The sequence below is a fragment of the Lontra canadensis genome, unplaced genomic scaffold (assembly GCF_010015895.1).
Source record: "Lontra canadensis isolate GAN:19392208 unplaced genomic scaffold, GSC_riverotter_1.0 scaffold7, whole genome shotgun sequence".
NCBI lineage: Eukaryota > Metazoa > Chordata > Mammalia > Carnivora > Mustelidae > Lontra > Lontra canadensis.
The window spans coordinates 11,615,169-11,637,520 of NW_022631001.1; the positions used below are offsets into that span (position 1 = coordinate 11,615,169).

Genomic DNA, 22,352 nt, shown 5'->3' on the forward strand with positions numbered 1-22,352 from the left:
TCTCCTGAGTTAGACCCTTGGATTGAATTTTTATAGACGCTGCAAGTGATTGTGAAGCACATCCGTTTTTGGAAACTCTAAGAACTTACCCAATTATAAGATTCAGTGATTATAACACTCTAATCAGAAACCAATTTGCTATTCCAAGAGAATAGTTACAAAAGTATTTTGTGCAATGGCAGCATCATTAAACTAAACATAAAGCCTTCTGAGTGGTTCACATTAAAGAAAAAAACACACATTTGAATGTATAAATTCTGGCAAATTTGTGACAATAATCACACCACATTATAGGCATGCCTCATGCACATTTCTTCCAACAAATATATCTAATGGCATTTTCTTTAGTTTCACACATGATGTTAATGGGTTACATGGGAAGAGTTCAAGAATTTGATGTAAAAATAGTGGTGAGTGCTGTCATATGCAAAACATTTAGGATTAGGGTGCTAATTACATCTAAATAGAAACAATTAAGATTTAGCAGAACAGCAGAGGAAAAGGAGTAAAATGAGAGCCTTTAAAGTAAACATTTATACATTTTTTTTCAGTTGATTCTTTTTAGCTAATGAAAAAATTCCCACTTCATGCACCACATAAGCTGTTTCCTATGCCAGTAAGTTACTGTGGGTATTAACAGCTCATGACCTATGAGGGGAAACAGGCCCCATTAGAATTAACTACGGTAGATAATAGATTTCATTGTCACATCACTGTTCTAAATAAACAGTTATGGAAGAATAAAGATAGGAATAATTGACTAATCCCTATTTTCCTATTATAAAATAGTCTCTACCAGGAACAAATCTATAAATATGAAGTAAAACCCCGTGGTATACTAAAATTTCAGAGATTGAATTCCCACATATAAGCCGCATATGTGAACACAGATGCCTAAAAATAAGGATACAATATCTTCATTAGCAATGAGATATGTGTTTATTTATAATTAATAACTATGTAAAATAACGGTCTCATATTTAGTCTAGGCCATCCACATTTCTTTAAGTTAAAAACACCTTGTTTCAATATTAAATACACGAGAGTTTCTTATTTGTTTTGCTTTGTTTTGTTTTAGAGAGAGAGAGCAAGCAGGGGAAAGAGACAGAGAGAGAGGAAGAGAGAAAATCTTAAGCAGTCTCCATGCCTAGCTTGGAGCCCTAAGCTGGGTTTGTTCTCATGACACTGAGGTCATGACCTGACCCAAAATCGAGAATCAGACTCGTAACTGACTGGACCACCCAGGTGTCTCTAAATACACAGGTTTTTAAAATAAGACTGCTTTTCCCATAGAAACAATTCTGTAAAATGTACCAAAGATCCAAGGCTAACTCACAAGTCCCATTAAACCCATAATGAATTTAACAGTAATACTAATGGTACTATTTCAAGCCTGAGATCTTGAAGAAAGAGACTGACAAGGCAGAAATAAGAATATTTCTTTGCCTTTTTCAAGAGCTGCCCTTAGACATATTTTGAAAGAACCACATGTTTCTTTGCTATTATTACTTATTGTTGTCTCCCTTACCACCAAGTAACCTTTGATACTCAAAGCCTCTTACTGCAACACCCTTGACTGTGAGATATGGGAATTTAATAGGAAAATCTTACACCTGTAACAATTAGGATTAGGGTTGGAAGCATATATGGCGGAGAAGGCGGGGGGGCGCCGGGGGGGGGGCGGAGAAGTAGCTTAAACAAGACAAATGTGATGTCTGTAGTCTAGAGCTAGTGAGTGATTCCATGGTTAATGGGGATTCTCTTCCAAAACTTAGGACACGTTTTCTGTTCTTAAAGTTACTTTATATTCCAAGATAACTGATGGAGCTCTAACCACCATCTTTATATTCCAGGAAAGGGAAGGAGAAAGCCGAGAAGGACCAAAAGGGTATTCTCCAAGATTAGTCATTTTTCTATAAGGAGTTCCCTGCTTATATCTTTCTGGCTAAAACCTAGTCACATAGCAATCTGACTGAAAAGGTTGCTGGAAAATGTAGTGTGGCTGCACTCTTTACCAGCCCCAAATGAAATTAGTAATCTGCTGCTGAATATAAAAGGGAGAATGGATATTTGCAGGCAATTAGTTATCTCTGCCATGTTCCTCAAATGTCCAGTGCTCCAGATTGTTTAACTCCTTTCCTGCTCACTCAATACGGTTTCTTTATCTCTATGTTTCTGTTAAATGTAACAAATGTTACTTTATACACACACACAAAGAGAAAGAGAGAGAGAGAGAGAAATGACCCTTCTAAGAGCAGTGGTTCTTAACTTTAGCTGTACCTTTAGAATCACTTGGAGTGTCTGTTAAAAATCCTGATGTCCAAACCAGTTAAATCAGAAACTCCGAGAGCGAGACCCAGGCCACAGGATTTTTTAAAAATGCCTCTGGGTGATGCCAGTGTGCAGCCAAGTTTGAGAATCACGATCATAAAGAAATGTGAAAACAAGATGCATACCCCAAATGATGCCATTTGTTCTGTCATTTTTTTTTTTCCTGATGTGTAATGAAGTGATATAAAAACATGCAAGCCATGAGTTAAGAATAGTTTTTGGAGTGTGGAGTGTGGGTATTTCCCACACAGACCAGTTGTTTGCCTTTGGGGTCATTTTGCCTCTGTTGCCCCCTCCCCCTTTTTTACTAAGTATCTTCTCTTTTATAACAATGGAACCATATGCTTCTCTGAAAATCCTAACCTTTCTATACAGTGGATTCAAGGACAGCATAGATGGATCCACTGTTGGTCAACTCTCAAGGAGCCCACATCCATTTAAACTCTCTCTATTGCTTCAAATAATTTTCAAATCTTTCCACACTTTTATCTCATCCTAGATCAACACAGCATCCAAAGGAATGTTTAACACTGGTGTGACCATGTCCTTTCTTTCCTGTATATATAGATCCCTCCAATGATTTCCTATTGGTCTAGGCCTCTCTGCTTTGCAAGAGCCCTTCCTTCCTACCTCCCAGCCTTATCTAGGCCACTCACTGCACCTGTACCATGGCCTCCTTTCATGCCTCCAGTGCCCCCTAGCTTTCCTTACAATTAATCCCCATATGCTGTATATACTGAATGCCCAGTCATCGAACTAACACTTCCATTTGCTCAATCCTGTTGAAGGAGGCTTTGATTGCTCCCACAGACTGCATTAGGAACCATGCTGTCCTTCTTAATGGCCCTTATCACAGTTGTAAGTAATTATTTAGAAGCACTCCCTCCCCAATTATTTCTTAGGAGAGCAGGGCGCATGTTCTTCACCATTTTGTTTTCAGAACCTAGAACAGCTCCTCTCACAGGATGTGTGATACTATAAAGATACATATTTTATGAATGAATATATGAAGAACTGAGTAACATGGGATATTGAGATTGGAAAGGTAGATTGGAGTCAAAGGGTCCTGAAAAGGGTCATCAGCAGCTGCTGTAACTTACGCAGTTCACTTAGGTGACCCAAGTAAATGTTTCCTCTTTTTTTTTTTTTTTCCAATGTGTCTGTGTCTCTGCAGGCTGTGACTTGATCCCAGTACAGTATCTCCGCTGGGGTGATCCTGAGCCCATTGCAGCTGTGGTGTTTGCCTGCCTTGGCCTACTGGCCACCCTATTTGTCACTGCAGTCTTCATCATTTACCGTGATACGCCAGTAGTCAAGTCCTCCAGCAGGGAACTCTGCTATATCATCCTTGCCGGCATCTGCCTGGGTTACTTATGTACCTTCTGCCTCATTGCAAAGCCCAAACAGATTTATTGCTACCTTCAGAGAATTGGTATCGGTCTTTCCCCAGCCATGAGCTACTCAGCCCTTGTAACCAAGACCAATCGTATTGCAAGGATCCTGGCCGGCAGCAAGAAGAAGATCTGTACCAAAAAGCCCAGATTCATGAGTGCCTGCGCCCAGCTGGTGATTGCTTTCATTCTCATATGCATTCAGTTGGGCATCATTGTTGCCCTCTTTATAATGGAGCCTCCTGATATAATGCACGACTACCCAAGCATTCGAGAAGTGTACCTGATCTGTAATACCACCAACCTGGGGGTTGTCACACCTCTTGGATACAACGGCTTGCTGATTTTGAGCTGTACCTTCTATGCTTTCAAGACGAGAAACGTTCCAGCTAACTTCAACGAGGCCAAGTATATTGCCTTCACTATGTACACCACCTGCATTATATGGCTGGCCTTTGTGCCAATCTACTTTGGCAGCAACTACAAAATCATCACCATGTGTTTCTCCGTCAGTCTCAGTGCCACAGTGGCACTGGGCTGCATGTTTGTGCCGAAGGTGTACATCATCCTGGCCAAACCAGAGAGGAATGTGCGCAGCGCCTTCACCACATCTACCGTGGTGCGCATGCATGTGGGGGATGGCAAGTCATCCTCGGCAGCCAGCAGATCCAGCAGCCTGGTCAACCTGTGGAAGAGGAGGGGCTCCTCTGGGGAAACCCTAAGGTAAAATGGGGTGATGGGGAGTTGTGGGGCACTGGCCTCTATAGTTGAAGCAATGGCATTTGCTTCCTGGTCTTTTAAGTGGGAAATATCTGAATGAATCAAACTCCGGAAGGAGGGGTGGGGGTGGGGAAAGGGGCCTTGGGCATTCTCATTGAATGGTTTTTAGGGGATTAATTGGGTGTGGCCCCAGTTACTTAAGCCAAAGTCAGAAACAGAGAAGTTGGGATCAAGAGAAAAAGCAGAGTTTCAGCAGAAAGGAGATGAGGTCCAAAAGGTCAGGGAGAGCACAGCTAAGTCAGTAAGCTAAGGCAAGGCAAGTGATTAAGCCAAGTCCTGAGGGGACAGAAATACATCGTGGACCAAATTCTAATTCACCAGAACAGAGTAGAGGTTATTGTTAACACAGAAGATTATGCTGAGCAGAGTACCACGAGCCTTATATATCTGGCTGCGCTGTGTGCCTGAACTTTTCCAAGCCCAGAAGAGCCCTCGACTGCCCATCCCATAGAGACATGTGAATGTAGACTCTGTGTTTTAGTTCTTAATGGGCAACTTGAACTCTTTGGGAAATGTCTAAGTTTCCAAAAGTGACCTTGCATATAATCTTCCACAACAACCAGCCAGTTTCCCATCTTCTCTGTTGCCCAGCGTCCCTTCCCACCCTTCAAGTTCAGTATCCCAGGTAGTACTTGTGGGTAATTTCCATCTGAAAAGAATCTGGCGCCAACAGCCAGTGATTCCCCCACCATGAGGGACCTCCTTCTGTGATAAAGTCCTCCAAGGCACTTCGGAAGGCAACGAGCGCTGCTTTCTCTCTCTCTCTTTTTTTTTTTTAGCCAATTGAGAGCTGTATCTTCAATAAACATCTAGAGAATACTGGTAGCATAGATTGCTATATTGCATGCTATCTCAGAGAACTATGGTTCCTTAAAATCTGTTTAAATTCTAAGAACTTAAAGTTTAACCGATCACCCCATAGAGCTGCTCAGACTTATGCCAGTGGTAAGCCTGGCTATTAACCACTTTCTCCTTCCCTGCTTCTCTGGGGAAGAGAAGACTGTGGCCTCTGTGAGGGGCCAATGTGAAATTAGTGCAACTAATAACTTCCCAACATGGGGGAAATGAGATCATCTTATCAGTGGCTTGGGAACAAATTTAGAGGTACTAAAAAGGCTACATGGATTATTACTGCGAATAAGGACTCCTTCCATTTAAGAAGTACATACTGAAAGAGCTAGTGAAGATATTATCTGCTTACTCTACAGAGATTTTACAATTTTCCTAAAGTCTAGATACATAAATGGAAGATAAACATCTTTTGAATTGAAGATAAATAGCTAAATATTATTGCTTGAACAATTCTCTTATACCATAATTTAGCCTGCATGGAAAGTCCCACATTTCTATCAGCCCTTATTCTTCAAAGCCTGAATAACGGTGATGGTAAAGGTACTGTGCTTCTAAGGATTGAGAAACACTCACAAGATACTTAATCACATAGCTTAATTCATTTGCATTATTAACTTGTATCCTTGCCTCTTTTAATTTTTTTCTAATCCCTGTATGCCTCTCATCTCTTTCCATGTACACCAAGCAAGGTATTTAACTAAATTATAAATCTTGGGGCAAACAACTATGTCTTCAGTTTCTTCAGTAAATCGTGGCAATGTCATGGTCTGGCCACAGAAGGCCTTTCATCTCTCTAAACTGCCAGAATATTTTCCATCTGCTTTCCTGACTCCTCTCTAGAATATTCTTTTTCCAAAACTTTTGTAAGATCAGCCTTTTATTTTGTCTAAGTAGATCTATTTTTCAGACTTTTCTTTTACCCAACTCTCTCCCAATAAAACCTTTCCTGATAGGTAAAACAGGCTCCTAGAAAGACAGCCTTGCGAGCCTAGCTTAAGCACCCCGAAAACTTGCTTCAGGCAGGTTCCTTAGACAGTGTGAAGCAATGCGGAGGAACACTGGCTTTGTGGCCAGCTTCTCCTGAGTCTGAACCCTGGCACTGCCATTCCTTCTCTCTGAGGCTGAGATTCTTTATCTGCCAAATTTAGATCATATCACCTACCTCAGAAGATTGTAAAGAGTGAAAGAAATAATTATGTGTAAAGGCCAGGTACACAGTAGCGGCTTTACTGAAGAAGGCGTCAGAGTACAGCACCAGGCGGCTCTGGGATTGAATACTGGCAGCATCACTTACCAGCTGTGGAACTGTAGGCAAATCACTTAACCTCCCTATGCCTTGGTTTCCTCCTCCGATGAATGGAGGAGCTAATGAACCACAGCCTTCAGACAGGGTTGTGAGACTACATGAGTAAATACATGTAAAGTATATGCCGTGTAGTAAGCACTTTAAATCTATATTTGCTATTTCTAACGGTGTTAACAATTGTCAATCTTCTTCCACCCCTGAAAGTCTCTGTATCAGGAATGCAACAAGGATGACCCTAATAACAGAGAGAGCACCGTAAAAGGCAGTAGAGGTCTATAGACACATTGATTACACAGACTGAGCTTTCCAAAGCATCTCCATTTCGACATGGTCTGGTTCCTTGTCAGATTATACAGCACACCCTTTGGCCTAATTTAAGCAAGGTGAGCTCCTTCAGAGTGGGAGCCTTGTCTCCCTTGTCATCACTGTGCCTCCAGTGCCTGCAAGTGTCAACAAGGGCCCTTGATGCATAGAAGACACTTAATAATCTTTGGTACATTTACTGAGCAAATAAATTTGGGAAGGTTGGAATGTGGTGGGTATTTCTTGCTTGTGTTTAGGTATGCATAATACTATCCCCTAGTGGTTTTATTGCCTTTCATAACATGAAGCCTACTGTGATCTCTATTACAAATATCCCCTGCACTCCCATGGCCCTCAATCTCTGCTCAAGAATCAAGTCATCATTCCCATCCATTGACTTCATGTTTTGCTCTAATTCTAACCTACCTCTAGTAACATTTGGTTACTCTTTTAAACTATTTCATCTCTACTTCAATAAATAAGGGGCAACATAAATAACAAAATTTACTAATAGGGCCAATAGAAAATAGAAATTCTTCAGATTTTTGGCAGTATTTTAACCTTTTTCACTACAGGGCCATGTAGTCCTTGATTTTGCAGTTTGGGTATTAGGATATTGAAGATGGTGGCATTTGTTAAGTTTCCTATATGTAGTTGTGGTAAATGCTGGTCTAGTGATTATGGCTGAGACAGTGACTTATTTTTTGTCATTAACTGGCATATTCAGGCTGGACCCTGCTTTTGATGTGGAGAAGAAAGCCCAGAAAAAGCACTAATACCCTTGCATCACACACATCCCCTACCAGCATCCTCTTCTAGCTATAACTCTACGAAATAATTTAGATCCAAACTAAAATTATTTTCCTCTAGGTTTCCCATGAGCTCTCACACTGAGTATTTCTTCTCTGTGATCCAACATCAAGACATTCAGAATGTTACTGTGGTATTTATCACATTGTAAGATATAACTGGTTACATATGGATTTATCTTTTTACTTTATAAAGGCCAGTGTGTATCACATTATCTATCTCCAGGACTTAATGGGACTAGTGGGCAAGAAGTAAACTTGGATGCTTCTAATATTTTCATGTTTTATTCTGAATTACCTTCATTAGTTGGGTTTCTCGGGCTTGAATTCTATAATATGCCAATGAACCCATTTATTGGGATCTACAGGGGCCTTAAATAGTTAGCTTAAATACCTGACTCTGGGTCTTTGGAGAGAGGCAGCTACTATGCTATTCCCAGCCTGGTTCTGTTTTCTTCCATCTGTTTATTTTCTTATAAACCCAGACTGGGTCTGGGCTATTTTTGAAAAGTCCTATACATCTCATGGCAGACAGCTAGGGCTCCATTTTAAAGGTGACACTAATTGCACACATTAAAATGAAAGTAATACCTCCCAAGGTTATAGTGACTATGTTTCCAAAAGTTAGGACACACTCTTGGAGCAGTGGATGTGGAGAGAGTAGATGGAAATATAGCAAACTAGTGTATAGTTCTGGCTTTGGAGCCACACCTGGATTCAAACCTAGTTGTGTGAATTTGAATAAGGTACACCAGTCTGCTTCCTCAACTGTAAAATGGTAGACAATGATCCCTATTGTGAGAGTAGATGAAGTGATGTGTGTCAAATGCTTAGTATTAGTGTATAGATAGCACTCAATCAATGGTAGATAAATGTTTTGAAATGTGTTCAGCTGCAAGTAAGAGAAAGCCTGATTTTCAGAGACTTATATGATTTGTACGGGTTTCACTTCCCTCGTGTTACAAGAAACATGTGGACAGACATGGTCTTCCTCTTCTCAGTGGTGCCAGAGTCAACATCTCCGCTCTTCTCTGCACCTTTTGTTTTTTTAAGATTTTATTTATTTATTTCAGAGAGAGAGAGAATGAGGAAAAGAGAGAGAGTGTACAAGCCAGGGGGAAAGGCAGAGGGAGATAGAGAAGCTGAGCAGGGAGTCTGACATGGGGCTCAATCCCAGGACCCTGGAATCATGACCTGAGCGGAAGGCAGACACTTAACCAACAGAGCCACCCAGGCATCCTCTCCAGGCCTTTTTACTTATGGTTGCACAATGGCTCTATGTGTTGCATCTTTCACTAGGGAAAACAATGGTTTCTCAGGATCCCTTTCTGTCTCATTGGCCAAAATGGTCTCCTGCTATCTCCTAGGTGCAAGAGAGTAGGAAAAAAGCGTGCATTTACCTTTCACATCTTCTACAATGTAAACTGAGGGGGAGATGGGGGTGTCAAGTGCTTGTTGTATAAGCCCATGAATAGCATTTACCATGGAAAGTGATAGTACCTCGTAGTGGCAGGGGTAGTGGTAATGGTAGGAGAATCACCTAGTGGTAATTATTGAAAATACTGAAAGAAGGAGCAATAATCTTTCCTATTTTTCAAACAGGGAACTTGGGTTATCATGGTTAGAACCCTCGCCCACAGTCTTGTGAACAGTCAGTTACACTCCGCTCCCAACTCAGACCTTAGCTCGTTGGCCTTAGAGCTGAGCCTTCCCCAGAATGTATTCTTTGGAGAGCTAGTCTCATAAATTGTTCCATGGGGGAAAAAAATAAAAGGTATTTGGTCAAACAAATTTGAAAGCATGCTGACTATTCCTTTAGAATAGTGTGACTGTGTTTAGGGATAAACACTGAGAAGTTTTGCAATGTAGAAACCAATCATTCATTCGTTCATTCTTTTCAATCGTTCCCCAAGCTTGTTGAACATAGGACTATTACTTCCAGGTAACTCTTTTAACTTTCTGGAGCATTGATACTACAAAGGAGACTTACGATGGAAAATATCACAGCCAAAGAGAAGATCTGTTTCTGGGAGACTGAAGAGTCGTTCCTGTCTTCAGTGAGAAGGGGGACAGAAAGAGCCAATTTCCACCTCCGGTCATGGAGAGAGAATCACTTGTGTCCTCTAAGCGCCTAAGGGAAAAATAGAGCCAAGACCAAGAGATCTAGCAGCTTTCTGGGAAGTGAAATAGGCTCACCCTAGAGCCCCAGAAAGAAAAGTGCTCAGAGTCAGTCATTCAATTCACTGAAATAGCAAAGGGAGATTTTTATTTAAACGGGAGTGAGTCACTATAGATTTTTTTTTATATAGAAACGTACTATTTATGCCATCAATGTATAGCAGTCCCTGTGATTAACATTTTGGTTCTAGACACTAATTCTCCAGCACGACATGGCACAGCATCAAATCATTGTCAAGCAGATGATGCCATGCTTCCGTGTAAGGCCTTCACTTCAGCTGCAAATTGACAAATGAACACAAAACCACTTCTGACCTAAATAAAGCACTGAACGTGTTGAGTCTAAAGTTCTGGTTCTACAAGATTCAGAATTTCCAGCGTCTTGGGGTTGAGGCTCTCAGATGCAATGGTCATTTCATGGCTAAATGAATGACAGAGGCTGTAGCTCTAGATCATACATGTTCTCAGAAGGTAAAAGCCTTGCTGCAGATTCTCCTCAGGAGGCAGAAACATCAGCACTGCCTCCACCTTAATTTTAGAAACTATCATTTGCCGCTTTTGTTTTAATTAACTAATGAACTTCGCTTTCATTGACATGGTCATGAGAGCTCAGTCAGACTATCTGCTAAAGCAATGGCTGACCCTTTCACGTCCTTTGCCCAGATTATAATTTGCCTGGAAAACTGGTTCTCTGTATGTCAGTATGGGTCAGTATACCCCAACTGTGCTCAGAGCTTTGAGGATTTCCATCTGCTTAAATATCATTAAGGAGTTATGAGTCCATATGAGGTGACGTTCGTGTATCTCTTCCTCTTTAGAATCCCCTGCCTCGGGGCACCTGGGTGGCTCAGTGGGTTAAGCCTCTGCCTTCAGCTCAAGTCATGATCTCAGGGTCCTGGGATCGAGTCCCACATCGGGCTCTCTGCTCTGGCAGGGAGCTTGCTTCTTCCTCTCTCTCTCTCTGCTTGCCTCTCTGCCCACTTGTGACCTCTCTGTGTCAAATAAATAAAATCTTTAAAAAAAAAAAAATAGAATCCCCTGCCTCTTCCTTCTATCTTTCCAGGTGGTTCTTCTCTTCCAGGGTGCAGCTTCCCCACTGAAACCCTGTCGGATGAGACTGTCTCACAGATTTTCCTTCATCTGGACTCTCAGAACATTTAGCACACATGCCTCACAACTTCTTCATTTATTATTTATATGAATAGAACTGAACATTGTCAGGCACTGTGGTAGGCCCTAAAGGCCCTAGGGGGTTGTCTTGGGTAGACATGCGATATTTCCATAACTATCTTAACCCTGTCTTCTCTGTCTTCCTCAGCGCCTAGCACCATGCCTGACACACAGCAATGCTCAGTGACAGATTCTGATGCGGGTGGGAAACAGCTCTTAGGGCTCACACTGCCATTACAAGAAGAACAACTACTCACTTTGTTGACTTGATTGCCCAGATTTTCTCTGATAATACTTGGTTCAAAAAATATAAGAAAAAATGCTTTATGCTACAAGCAAACTTGTTGTTTTTCATCAAGCTTCCACAGAGTGCAAGTAGATTCTGGGGATCCAGAGGTAAGTAAGAAACACTCTTTGAGGAGCTCTCAGTCTCCCGAAACAGAACTGGACACAGGTTAGATTTCATAATGTGATGGAGTGCCGTGATAGGAGTCCACGGGGGATCAGAGGAACCCAGAGGCAGAAGCAGCAAAATTCTACATGTGGAAAATTAGAAAACCGCCCAAAGGATCCAATTTAAACAGTAGATACTATTGAAATACTTTATGCCTGCTTAGCCATCCTCAGGGCTTCACCAGCGAGGATAGGATAAAGCCAAACTTCCTTCCCCTTCTGTGGCAGGAAAGGCTACAGAATACCTGGGGATAGGGGCCTTCTCCCAGCCAGCCAGGCATCTGGTCACTCCCTGCTTGACTTTCCATTCGGACACAGTCAATTTTCTTGCTTTCAGGCTGCTATCAGTGCAGCTAATGTGTTACAAAATACACCTGCCCCACCACCCTCAACTTGGCCAAATCACACTCAACTTTGATACCACTTCTACTGGCAAGCCTGTCCTGACCCTCTGAGACCACATTAGGTCCCACTCTTCATGATCCAAGCGAGCCATGTGCTTCTCCCTCTAGCACATTCATCATCCTGTGTTATAATTCCATGTTTAACTGTAAGACTCCCTTACACGCACGCATATACATGCATGAGGGCACACACGCGCACACACACACTGTCGCATGAACTTACTAAGCACAGGGTCCATGTCTTCATTTTTCCTGTGCCATTGGAACCCAGCCCAGTGCCAGGCACTGGTTAGCACTCAAAAATATTTGTTGAATAAATGGATAAATGCGGGGGGGGGGGTAGATGAATACTGGTGTGCGAATGACACTGGCATTTGACAGTGAACACAAAGGAGGGTGGAGGATTGTGAATAATTATATTCATTTAGCATTTGGTGATGGCCCCTTTGAGCCTTATGCAGATTAACTCTTTATATCCTCCAAACAATCCTCTTCTTAGATAAGGCAACTGGGATACGCAGAGGGTAATTTACTTGCTCAAATCCATGAAGAGAGTCAGTAGAAGAGGCAGGCTTCCCATAAAGACAGGCTGGCTTCCAGGCACATGCAGATAACCATCCAACAATGGTCCCCATCCCAGCTCTTATTTTGTCGCCTGAGCTGAGGAAAATTGAGACTGAATGGGTGCAGGACGTGACTTGCCTCTAGGAGTTTCCCTGAAAACTGCTCCCTGATCTTTATGGCCCTGTACTTTCTTGCCATGGTCATTCCCTCAGCTGAGCCTGATTTGACTTGTGTTTTATCTCAAAAGCCTCTGAGGTAAAATTTGAACTTGAAAGGGCTGCCTGATAGCTTTCCTATTCAATGGTGATTTTAAACTATCTATATAGATTTTGTTTGTGTGGAAAAAAGTCTGACTGATTAGTATTTTGATTCTACTTTTTTACTCCCAGAGAAAAGACCCTAAAGGTGATTTTGTTTGTTTGTTTGTTTGGCATATAGGCCAATCAGTCAGGGTGACATCATGGAACAAGGCTGTCGGTGTCAATCCTGTTATAACTTGACAGAAGTACTGTGGTGTAGGAAGGGAGCCTAGTCAGCAAAGATATAGATTCCATTCCTGGCTCTGCCACTCACCAGCTGGGACTTGAGACCAAGCCCTTAATTCTCAGAACCTCTGGAAGATGAGGATGATACTCTGTATTCCACTGTGCGCTATGCTCATAGGATCATGAGCATTATACAGAGTATGTTCCACAGGCAGGTTCATGAGATGTGAGTTTCCTTTCTCCTAATCATGGGGTCATCTCAGTTCCCATCCACCTAATATATAGCTCTGGTGACCTAATATGATGTTCCATGACATCAGTCTTCAGGAAATTTACTGAAATGGAAACATTTGACTTTGGGAACCTGGCCTGAATTACTAGTAAATCATGGCTACATCCTGGGGGCAAATGGTCCTCAAAATTTCCATTATATTCTTAAGTAGAAGGTTACAGAGTCTCTGTGACAGTGCTTTTTCAGAAGTTAGGCTTTCCAGGGTGCCTGGGTAGCTCAGTGGGTTAAAGCCTCTGCCTTTGGCTCAGGTCATGATCTCAGGGTCCTGGGATCGAGCCCCACATCGGGCTCTCTGCTCAGTGGGAAGCCTGCTTCCTCCTCTCTCTCTGCCTGCCTCTCCGCATACTTGAGATCTCTGTCAAACAAATAAATAAAAATCTTAAAAAAAAAAAAAAAAGTTAGGCTTTCCTCAGAGTTTAAAAGAGATTTGTAAGTGTTAGCCACTCTTGTCATTCCTCCTATGGTTTTGGCAGTGCGTTTATATTTCTTCATGAAAAAACTATTTTGATTTTTAACTTGGCCCAGATGGGTCCATTTTACTTAATGTTTAGAAACTAAGTGATGAATCACTGTGGTCAATTTTATACATCACATGATATGAAGCTCTCTTTGGGAAGGCAAGTGCATATTCACTTGCTCACTTCTGTTTAGTCAAAGAAAGAGAGAGAGAGAGAGAGTGAGTCACAACATCCCTCCTGTGTACAAGCTTGCTGCCTGGCCTTATTCTTGGGCTCCTTCTTTGCACACTCTGGATGACAGAAGTTGCCAGAAACTGTGACTCTCCCTCTGCTGAGTTAAAGTGGCATGGCCAAAATGCAGACTAATAGCACTCTTTTCTGTAATTCGGGTGGCTTTTTTACATGGAGAAAAAAGAGAGAGAGATCATGACTCGGTAAACAAACAGAGCTGTCACTGACCCTGCTTGTTCTTCTAAAATGAATGGTAACTAAAAACCAAAGTGCAGTAACCCCAATGAAGCTCCCAGAGAAGGTAAAGATCATTCCAGTCAACATCTGCTAAGCAAGTCCCAGTCATGTGGGAGACACTATACTACGTGGATTACACATGAGTATCTTCTAGAATAAAGCTCCCCAACTGCAGAGTTTCTGATACAGCAGGTCTGGGGTGGGGCCAGAGAGTTTGCCTTTCTAACCAGCTCCCAGGTGATAAGGATTTCATATTGATGAATGTGTGGTGACATAGGGATCACATGTTGAGAACCCCAGGCTTACATGTCTCAGCCAATAACAACCATGTGAATTAGATATTATTTATCTTATATTTTTAAGATTTTATTTATTTATTTATTTGACAGACAGAGATCACTAGCAGGGCAGAGAGAAGGAAGCAGGCTCCCCACTGAGCAGAGAGCCCAATGTGGGGCTCAATCCCAGGACCCTGGGATCATGACCCGAGCTGAAGGCAGAGGCTTTAACCACTGAGCCACCCAGGTGCCCCTATTTATTTTATTTTTTAAAAGATTTTATTTATTTGAGGAGAGAAGAGAGAAAGCACGTGCAGGTTGGGGGAGGGGCAGAGGGAGAGGGACAAGCAGACTCCCTGTTGGGTGCAGAGCATGACAACCCTGAGATCAGGACCTGAACCAAAACAAAGAGTTGGACGATGGACTGATTGAGCCACCCAGGTGCCCCGTGAATTAGATATAATTATTACTCTCTGTTTTAAAGGCGAGGAAACTTAAGTGCAGAGAGGTTTAATGATTTGTCCAAGATGGCGCGGCTCATAAGGGATGCAGGTGGGATTCAAACCCAAGTCGAAACACCAAGTTTTTCCCCACAATAACACGACTGACAAGCTTTCAAGAGGATATATAAAGTGGATAATTGTTCCTCCTTCCTGTTTGCCCCATATCAGGACTTTTACTCAAACTCTAGGTCATCACCTGCCCACCTGGGCACAAGGTAATAACACTGCTATTACCGGAGCTTTGCTATTGGTTGGGTTATGAAGCATACTTCCCACACTCCATTCATAAATTCTACAGCAGTCTCCCACTCTCTGCCTCAGTGACTGCAGGGCATACACTTTTACCTCACTAGAGCCATTCCCCTATACTCATCCCCCAACAGTGATGTCAGTGCAACATGGGGGAGCATGGTGAACTAATGGAGGAGTGGGAAAGGCACCATATAATATTGCCATAAAAAGAAAAGCAAAACCAAACCAGCAAAGACATTTTCTTCAGTTTTAGATGGCATGGGCAGAACAAGGGAGAGTAGTGTAATATCAACATAGATGGTCCTCTTTGGTAGGCAGAGTAATGACCCTCAAGCATGGAAACAGTCCATTTCCTGGAACATCTGAATATGTCACCTTCCATGGCAAAAGGGACTTTGTGGATGTGATTATGTTAAGGATCTTGAGAAGAGATTATCTTGGATTATTTAGGGGGAACCAAGGTAGTCACAAGGGTTGTTATAACAACAAGGGTTGTTATAACAGGAAGGCAGGGGTACCAGAGTCAGAGACAGATTTGAAGATGTTACTCTGTAAGCTCTGGAGTTCAACTAAATGATTCTATTCTGACCATCACACTCCCTAAAAGATATCTTGGCTCAGGCAGAGAGAGAGGAGATGTTGTTCTTTTCTACGTGAAATTCTGGTGAGGTTCCATGACATTCTGTGTTGGTTTACTCTGTGTGTGTCTGTGTGTGTGTGTGTGTGTGTGTGTGTGTGTGATATATGACCACAGTAAACCCTCATAAACCTCATTCTATGAGGGTTTACTGTGGTCATATCTCTCTCTCTCTCTCTCTCTCTCTCTCACACACACACACACACACACACACATTCTACCAGAAGTCCCTGAGGGCAAGAACATTTTCTTATTTATCCCTAGGTTGGCTCTGGGTAGGAGCTCAATAAATTGCTATTGTGGGGATACAGGAGGTAAAAAGGAAATCAAGCCCTACTGATCCCTCCTACTTATGCTCCTCAAAGGATAGAAGGTTCCCACTGTCCTCCATCATCCATCTCAACTACCTTCTATGATACACCTGTTCATTTCACTCTGGCTCCCACCAGTGTCTTGGTCAGAAACTGAAGGCAGCAGGGAACACCTGACCCGTTGGTGGGAGTCAGGCACTCCCAAGAGTGTGTTCTGACTCAGGCAGACACATTATAACAGTGAGGGGGAAAAGTCTCCGAAGGAACATCTGAAGGAAATAAGAGGGAATTTGAGTTCAGGATGCTTCTCCCAGGGACTGTCTGGCCATGGGGTACAGCCAAGAGTGCAGCCCGCTGAAGAATGGACCAGGGCAAAAGTAGACATCTCTACTGCTCTAATGGCTGCCAGGACAGCATATTTGGAACCAAATGTTCCAGCCCAAATGGACCAGCAAACACTTTTTCCCTTTTGTTGGTTAATAAAAATGTAAGAAAAAATTGATCTCAGCATCCACTCATCACAGAAGACTAACTTTAGGACTTCTTTTAATCTAAAAGATGTTTGAAACATCTGATGATATTTGAGAGAAACAGAGCAAACTGACTTCAGTGAAGAACTTACAAAGACACATTAGCAGAATGCTAATGGGCTGAACTGGGGCTAAGCAGATGCAGACTTCTGATGTCTTGCCTGTCTTTTTCACCTTCAAACTCCAAATCCCTGTATCAAGCACATGTTATCTAATTTCCCCTTGGACATTTCCAGAGGCTTTCATTTAATTGTATTCACTGTGCAGACACTGCTTTGCAACTGCATCTCCAGGGAGAACAGTGCCAGACAGAGAGCAAGTCGTGAGCTGAAAGGAGCAGACAGCCTTTAACTCCGGGGCATTTCTAACCATCCTCAGTGGTGCTAGTGAAGAACCGGGCTCAGTGCGTCAACTGTTTACGGACTGTCTTCTCTCTTTTCCTTGCGCCCATAACCCTCCATGCCCGCCCCAGGCAGCAGAGGACCAGTCCCTCTCCTGGCCACTAGGTGGCAGGCGGGGTTCTCTGGGCAGCACCAGGGGAGCGAGGGTTTCAGAGAGCTTGTGCGGTAACAATGCAGACCACCACTGTGGGCTTACACGGACAGCTTGATGGGAGCAGCTGGAGGCAAACTTTTGTAGAAAGCAGTGCGAACAGTAGATGTACTGATTCCCAGATGTACTGTTGTGGTTTTTTCATCATCATTGATAACACATTTCCATACCTATAAAAATGGTGTGACATATAAAAACTGGGGGGAAAAAATCAGCATCACTTCCTAGAATAGCGATGCTAGATTTTAAAAACATACATATTGTTATACGCTGTAGAGGATCCTTGCTTAAATACTTTCCTGCCACACACCCTGCCACCAGAAATTGCCTTTTGGAATTCAATTGATTAGGATTCCAGAGTTTATTCTTAAGGAATCAAACCAACTTCTATCAAGATCTTTAATTTATTGGGGATACAAGTGCCCATGCATACTATGTATTTAATCCAATTCATTTCTTTTTCTTTTTTTAATTCCAGTATAATTAACATACAGTGCTGTTAGTTTCTGGTGTACAATATAGTGATTCAACACTTCCATATATTACCCAGCGCTCATCCTAAATTAATCCCCTTTACCTAGTTCACCCATCCGCCCACCCTCCTCCATTTGGTGACCACCAGTTTGTTCTCTGTTGTTCAGAGTTTGGGGTTTTTTGTTTGCTCATTTGTCTCTCTTTTTTTTTCTATGTTCACTTGTTTTGTTTCTTAAATTGCACATGTGAGTGAAATCATATATTTGTCTTTCTCTGACTTATTTCACTTAGCATTATGCCTTCTAGATCTATCCATGTTGTTGCAAATGGCAAGATTTCATTCTTTCTTAATGGCTGAGTAATATACCATTTTGTGTGTGTGTGTGTGTGTATGTATGTATGTGTGTGTGTCTGTGTGTGTATGTGTGTGTATCTCACCTCTTCCTTATCCATTTATCTATCCATGGATAGAGGGGCTGCTTCCTTATCTTGGCTATTGTAATAACGCTGCAATAAATATTGGGGTGCATATACATTTTTGATCTAGTGTTTTTGTATTCTTTGGGTAAATACTCAGTAGTAGAATTACTGGATTATAGGGTAGTTCTATTTTTAATGTTTGAGGAACCTCCATACTGTTTTCCACAGTGACTGCACCAGGTTGTCCACAGTGGCTGCACCAGTTTGCATTCCCACCAACAGCGTGTGAGGGTTCCTTTTTTTCCACATCTGCCCAATACTTGTACTTTCTTGTGGAAAGTATAATCAATGGCTATAATCAATGGATTATAGCCATTCTGACAGGTGTGAGGTGGTATCTCATTGTGGTTTTGATTTGCATTTCCCTGATGATGAGTGGTGTTGAGCATCTTTTCATGTGTTTGTTGGTCATCTGTATGTCATTTTTGGGGAAATGTCTGTTCATAGCTCCTGGCAATTTTTAATTGGATTATTTGAGGTTTTTTGATGTTGAGTTGTATAAATTCTTTATATATTTTGATTACTAACCCCTTATTGGATATGTCCTTTACAAACAACATCTCCCATTCAGTAAGTTGTCTTTTGTTCTGTTAGACCACTACGTTTCTTACATGATCCTGCTTGGAAGACTTCTCATGCCCATTATACCAATGAAGACACCAAAGTTTAGAAAGATGAAGACACTTGCCCAAAGTGGTGAGTGGCTCAACCAGGTTTTGAACACCACTGTTGCAGTTAAGAACTTTAGACGTAAATGTAAGGCTTTCTCAAAAGCTTGACCTCCTGACTGAGAAGCCAATCTGCCCTGAGTCATCCCATTTCCAGAGCGCACCAAAGCATGATGAAGGAGCAGATAGCCTTTTACTTCCGTAAAACCTAACGAGTCAGAGTCTGCAGCATTTTGTCGTGGAGCACGCAGTGCAAGTAAGACGAGGCTACGGACTGGCAGTGGGACGCAGATGAGAAAGGACGCCAAGTATGGGATCAGGCAGTCACCACTGCTAGATTTAAAATCAAGCTTTTCAGCCCTCCAGCCCAAAGTGTAAACAGGTGGAAACCAGAGAAGAGAAGGTGGAATGTAGGAAGTGGATGTGGGATGACCAGAATGATGAAGCTGATGTTAAAATCTAACCAGCATTTATAATGTGGCAGGTGCTATTATCAGTGCCTCAGAAACTTTCGTCAAATCCTAAGACAACCCCATGAGGCAGGTAACATTAGTAGCCTCGCTTTATAAACCAGAGAATTGAGGCACAGGGAAGGAAAGCAAATTGCTTAAGGATAGATATCTAGAAAGAGCTGGACCTTCGATTCTAATCCCAGAGTTGGCTTTAGACCTTAACTACCAGAAATTATAAACACTAATACTATATTTGAAAGGGTAGTGAAGAGCTTGTAGGCATCAATGAAAGGTCAGGATTGAAAAAAATGATTTGTAAAAAGTGTCGTCTTCCCTGCATTTTGATTTAGGTTGGATAACTTCCCATTTAAACCCCTTTGACAAATGAAATGATAACCATTGCCCCATTTTCTTTTGTTAACCCTCTCCCTTAGTACTTTCTCTTACTGTGAAACTTAAAGTCACTGTCTAGAGTACTTTGCTGAGTTACAATCTAGTTAAGGTCCTAAGTCAACCCGGTTTGGTCATCAAAGCAAGTATGCACAAAAAAGCATTTCAGGGTTTTTTTTTGGCTGAAATAGCCACATAATGCAGACAGCACTTACTTGAACTAAATTAATGCAAGGAATAGGATATATTTCTTAAAAGAAGCAGCAGACTAAGAACATGGTTACATTTTTACCAGTTACAATTTTTTAATGTTTTTATTTTTATTTCCTTTCTTCAAATAAAGACTGTTTCTAAATTTAGTCATTTAAAACTATGTGTGATGGGGGAAGATATCTTTTTAAAAAGTCCTCAGGTTGGAGCACCTGGGTGGTTCAGTCAGTTAAGCGTTCGACTCTTGATTTTGGCTCAGGTCACCATCTCAGAGTCCTGAGACCAAGCCCTGTGTGGGGCTCTGCGCTCAGAGTCTGCTTGAGATTCTCTCTCTCCCTCATCCCCTACCTCCCCCCACCCCTGCTCATGCTCTCTGTCTAAAATAAATAAAATCTGTAAAATAAAAATAAAAGTGGTCAGGTACTGTTGAAATTCACCAGATATTTCTCAAGCACTTACTGCATGCAAACATTTAAGTCCATTTTTAGAATTCAGTGTTTTTGACATCCTGGATAAGTATAATGTAAAAGACAGGACATGAGAGGAAAATATTATTTTGACCAGGAAATTAAATAATAACCTCATCATCCCTTATGTAAACATTCTCATTGCAAGCTCTTCTTATTTTTACATTTCCTCTCTGGATAAAAGCATAAAAGCTACACCTCAACCTCACTGCCCAAACCTGTGTCAATCTTGACTCTTCACTTTCCTTGATGCTTCACATCCGATCAATCACATTCTCTACTGACATTACCTTATCTCTTGCGTTCTCACTGATACCGCCATGGATCCGAATTCCATGACCTATTGTCTGAACTACTAACATAAGGTCCTAAATCTCTATTATTGATACTCCAACCTGTCCCAACAACTGCCAGAGCCGTCTTCCCAAACCACAAATTGGATCACGTTACCCAACCTTCAAATAGTAGGTCTATAAGCCATAAAATATAAAAATCTAAAACTCTTTTACATAGCTCCCTAAGCCCTGAAAGACCTGGCCATTCAAGACTTGACCTTCTCAACCTGAGGGCCAGCCACCAGTCTACTCCACCAATCCCCAAAGGTCCCCTCCACCAGCACTCCTCCAACCACATACTACATATCCTACCCGCTCCTGATGTCCCCTCCACCAGTGCTGAAAGGCTTCAGCTATTTCTTTGTTTGGTATGCTCCTGCCTGTGTATATTCTATTCTTTTTGCCTCTACTAATACCTGTGATTATCTTCCTTCTACCTAAAAAATACCTTCTTACCCTCCAATCCCTAACCCAAATATTATACCTCTTTTATAAATTGCATTTCCATTGGACTTGCTGGGTCCCTTCATATAGAACCCCTGAAATTGTGTTTTATTTATTTGCTTTTCTCACTGCTAGACTGTAAGTTTCCTGTATGCATTGCTTTCTAGGTCTTCATCATCAGCAACTAACACAGTGACTGTTTTAAAAGGTTCTGTAGGGGGGCGCCTGGGTGGCTCAGTTGTTAAGTATTTATTTGCCTTCGACTCAGGTCATGATCCCAGGGTCCTGGGATCGAGCCCCATGTCTGGCTCCCTGCTCAGTGCAAAGCCTGCTTCTCCCTCTCCCACTCGCACATGTTCTCTCTCTGTGTCAAATAAATACATCTTTAAAAAAAAATAGAAATAAAGAAAAGGTTCTCTAAGGGTGCCTGAGTGGCTCAGTCAGTTAAGCATCTGCCTTTGGCTCAGGTCATGATCCCAGGGTCCTGGGATCCAGCCCTGCTTCAGACTTTCTGCTCAGCAGGGAGTCTGCTTCTCCCTCTCCCTCTGTGTTCTCTCTCTCTCTCTCTCTCACTTTCTCCCAAACTAAAAAAATATTCTCTGATAAATATGTGAGTGACCAGCAAATATTCACTTTTCTAGCCTCTGGTGAAAATCTGGTTCCTCACCTAATGGTGAATCAGCAATCAATAGTAGTTTATCTTCCAGCAGAATAAGTCAACTTGTCAAGTCCTGTTCTACCACTGCCTGATAATATACCATTTAAATATATTTACTATATTTAACAGAGATTAAATATATTTCTATTATATTTGACAGAAATTAAATATATCTCATCGGGTAGGTAGAGGTAAATTAAGAAGATTTAGATCTGGTGGGTTGTACGAATGATATGATTCAGGTATTTAATTTGGGGGAAGAGAAATGCTTTGAAATGATTAATTAAATGGTTTGGCTCTGCAATAATTAAAGTATATTTGTGGAACTATAAAAAACTATGTCTGGATGATTTTGATGAATTGCATCTAAAACATTCCCTTTGTATAATGAATTGATATTCTTGAATGCTGTGATTACAGTGAATTTTAGTTTGCAAGTGACATTAGTGATTTCATTTGTTACTACT

The 22,352-nt window shown here is 41.7% G+C and overlaps 1 protein-coding gene across 3 annotated transcripts in view; it reads left to right on the top strand.

Annotated features, from left to right (window-relative positions):
* Positions 1–22,352, top strand: part of GRM5 (glutamate metabotropic receptor 5) — a 513,137-nt gene that overhangs the window by 455,889 nt on the left and 34,896 nt on the right. For all 3 annotated transcript variants that reach the window (XM_032852842.1, XM_032852844.1, XM_032852843.1), the window contains exon 8: positions 3,506–4,445. In XM_032852842.1, coding sequence (XP_032708733.1) covers positions 3,506–4,445 — 940 coding nt within the window. The remainder of the gene's footprint in view (positions 1–3,505; positions 4,446–22,352) is intronic.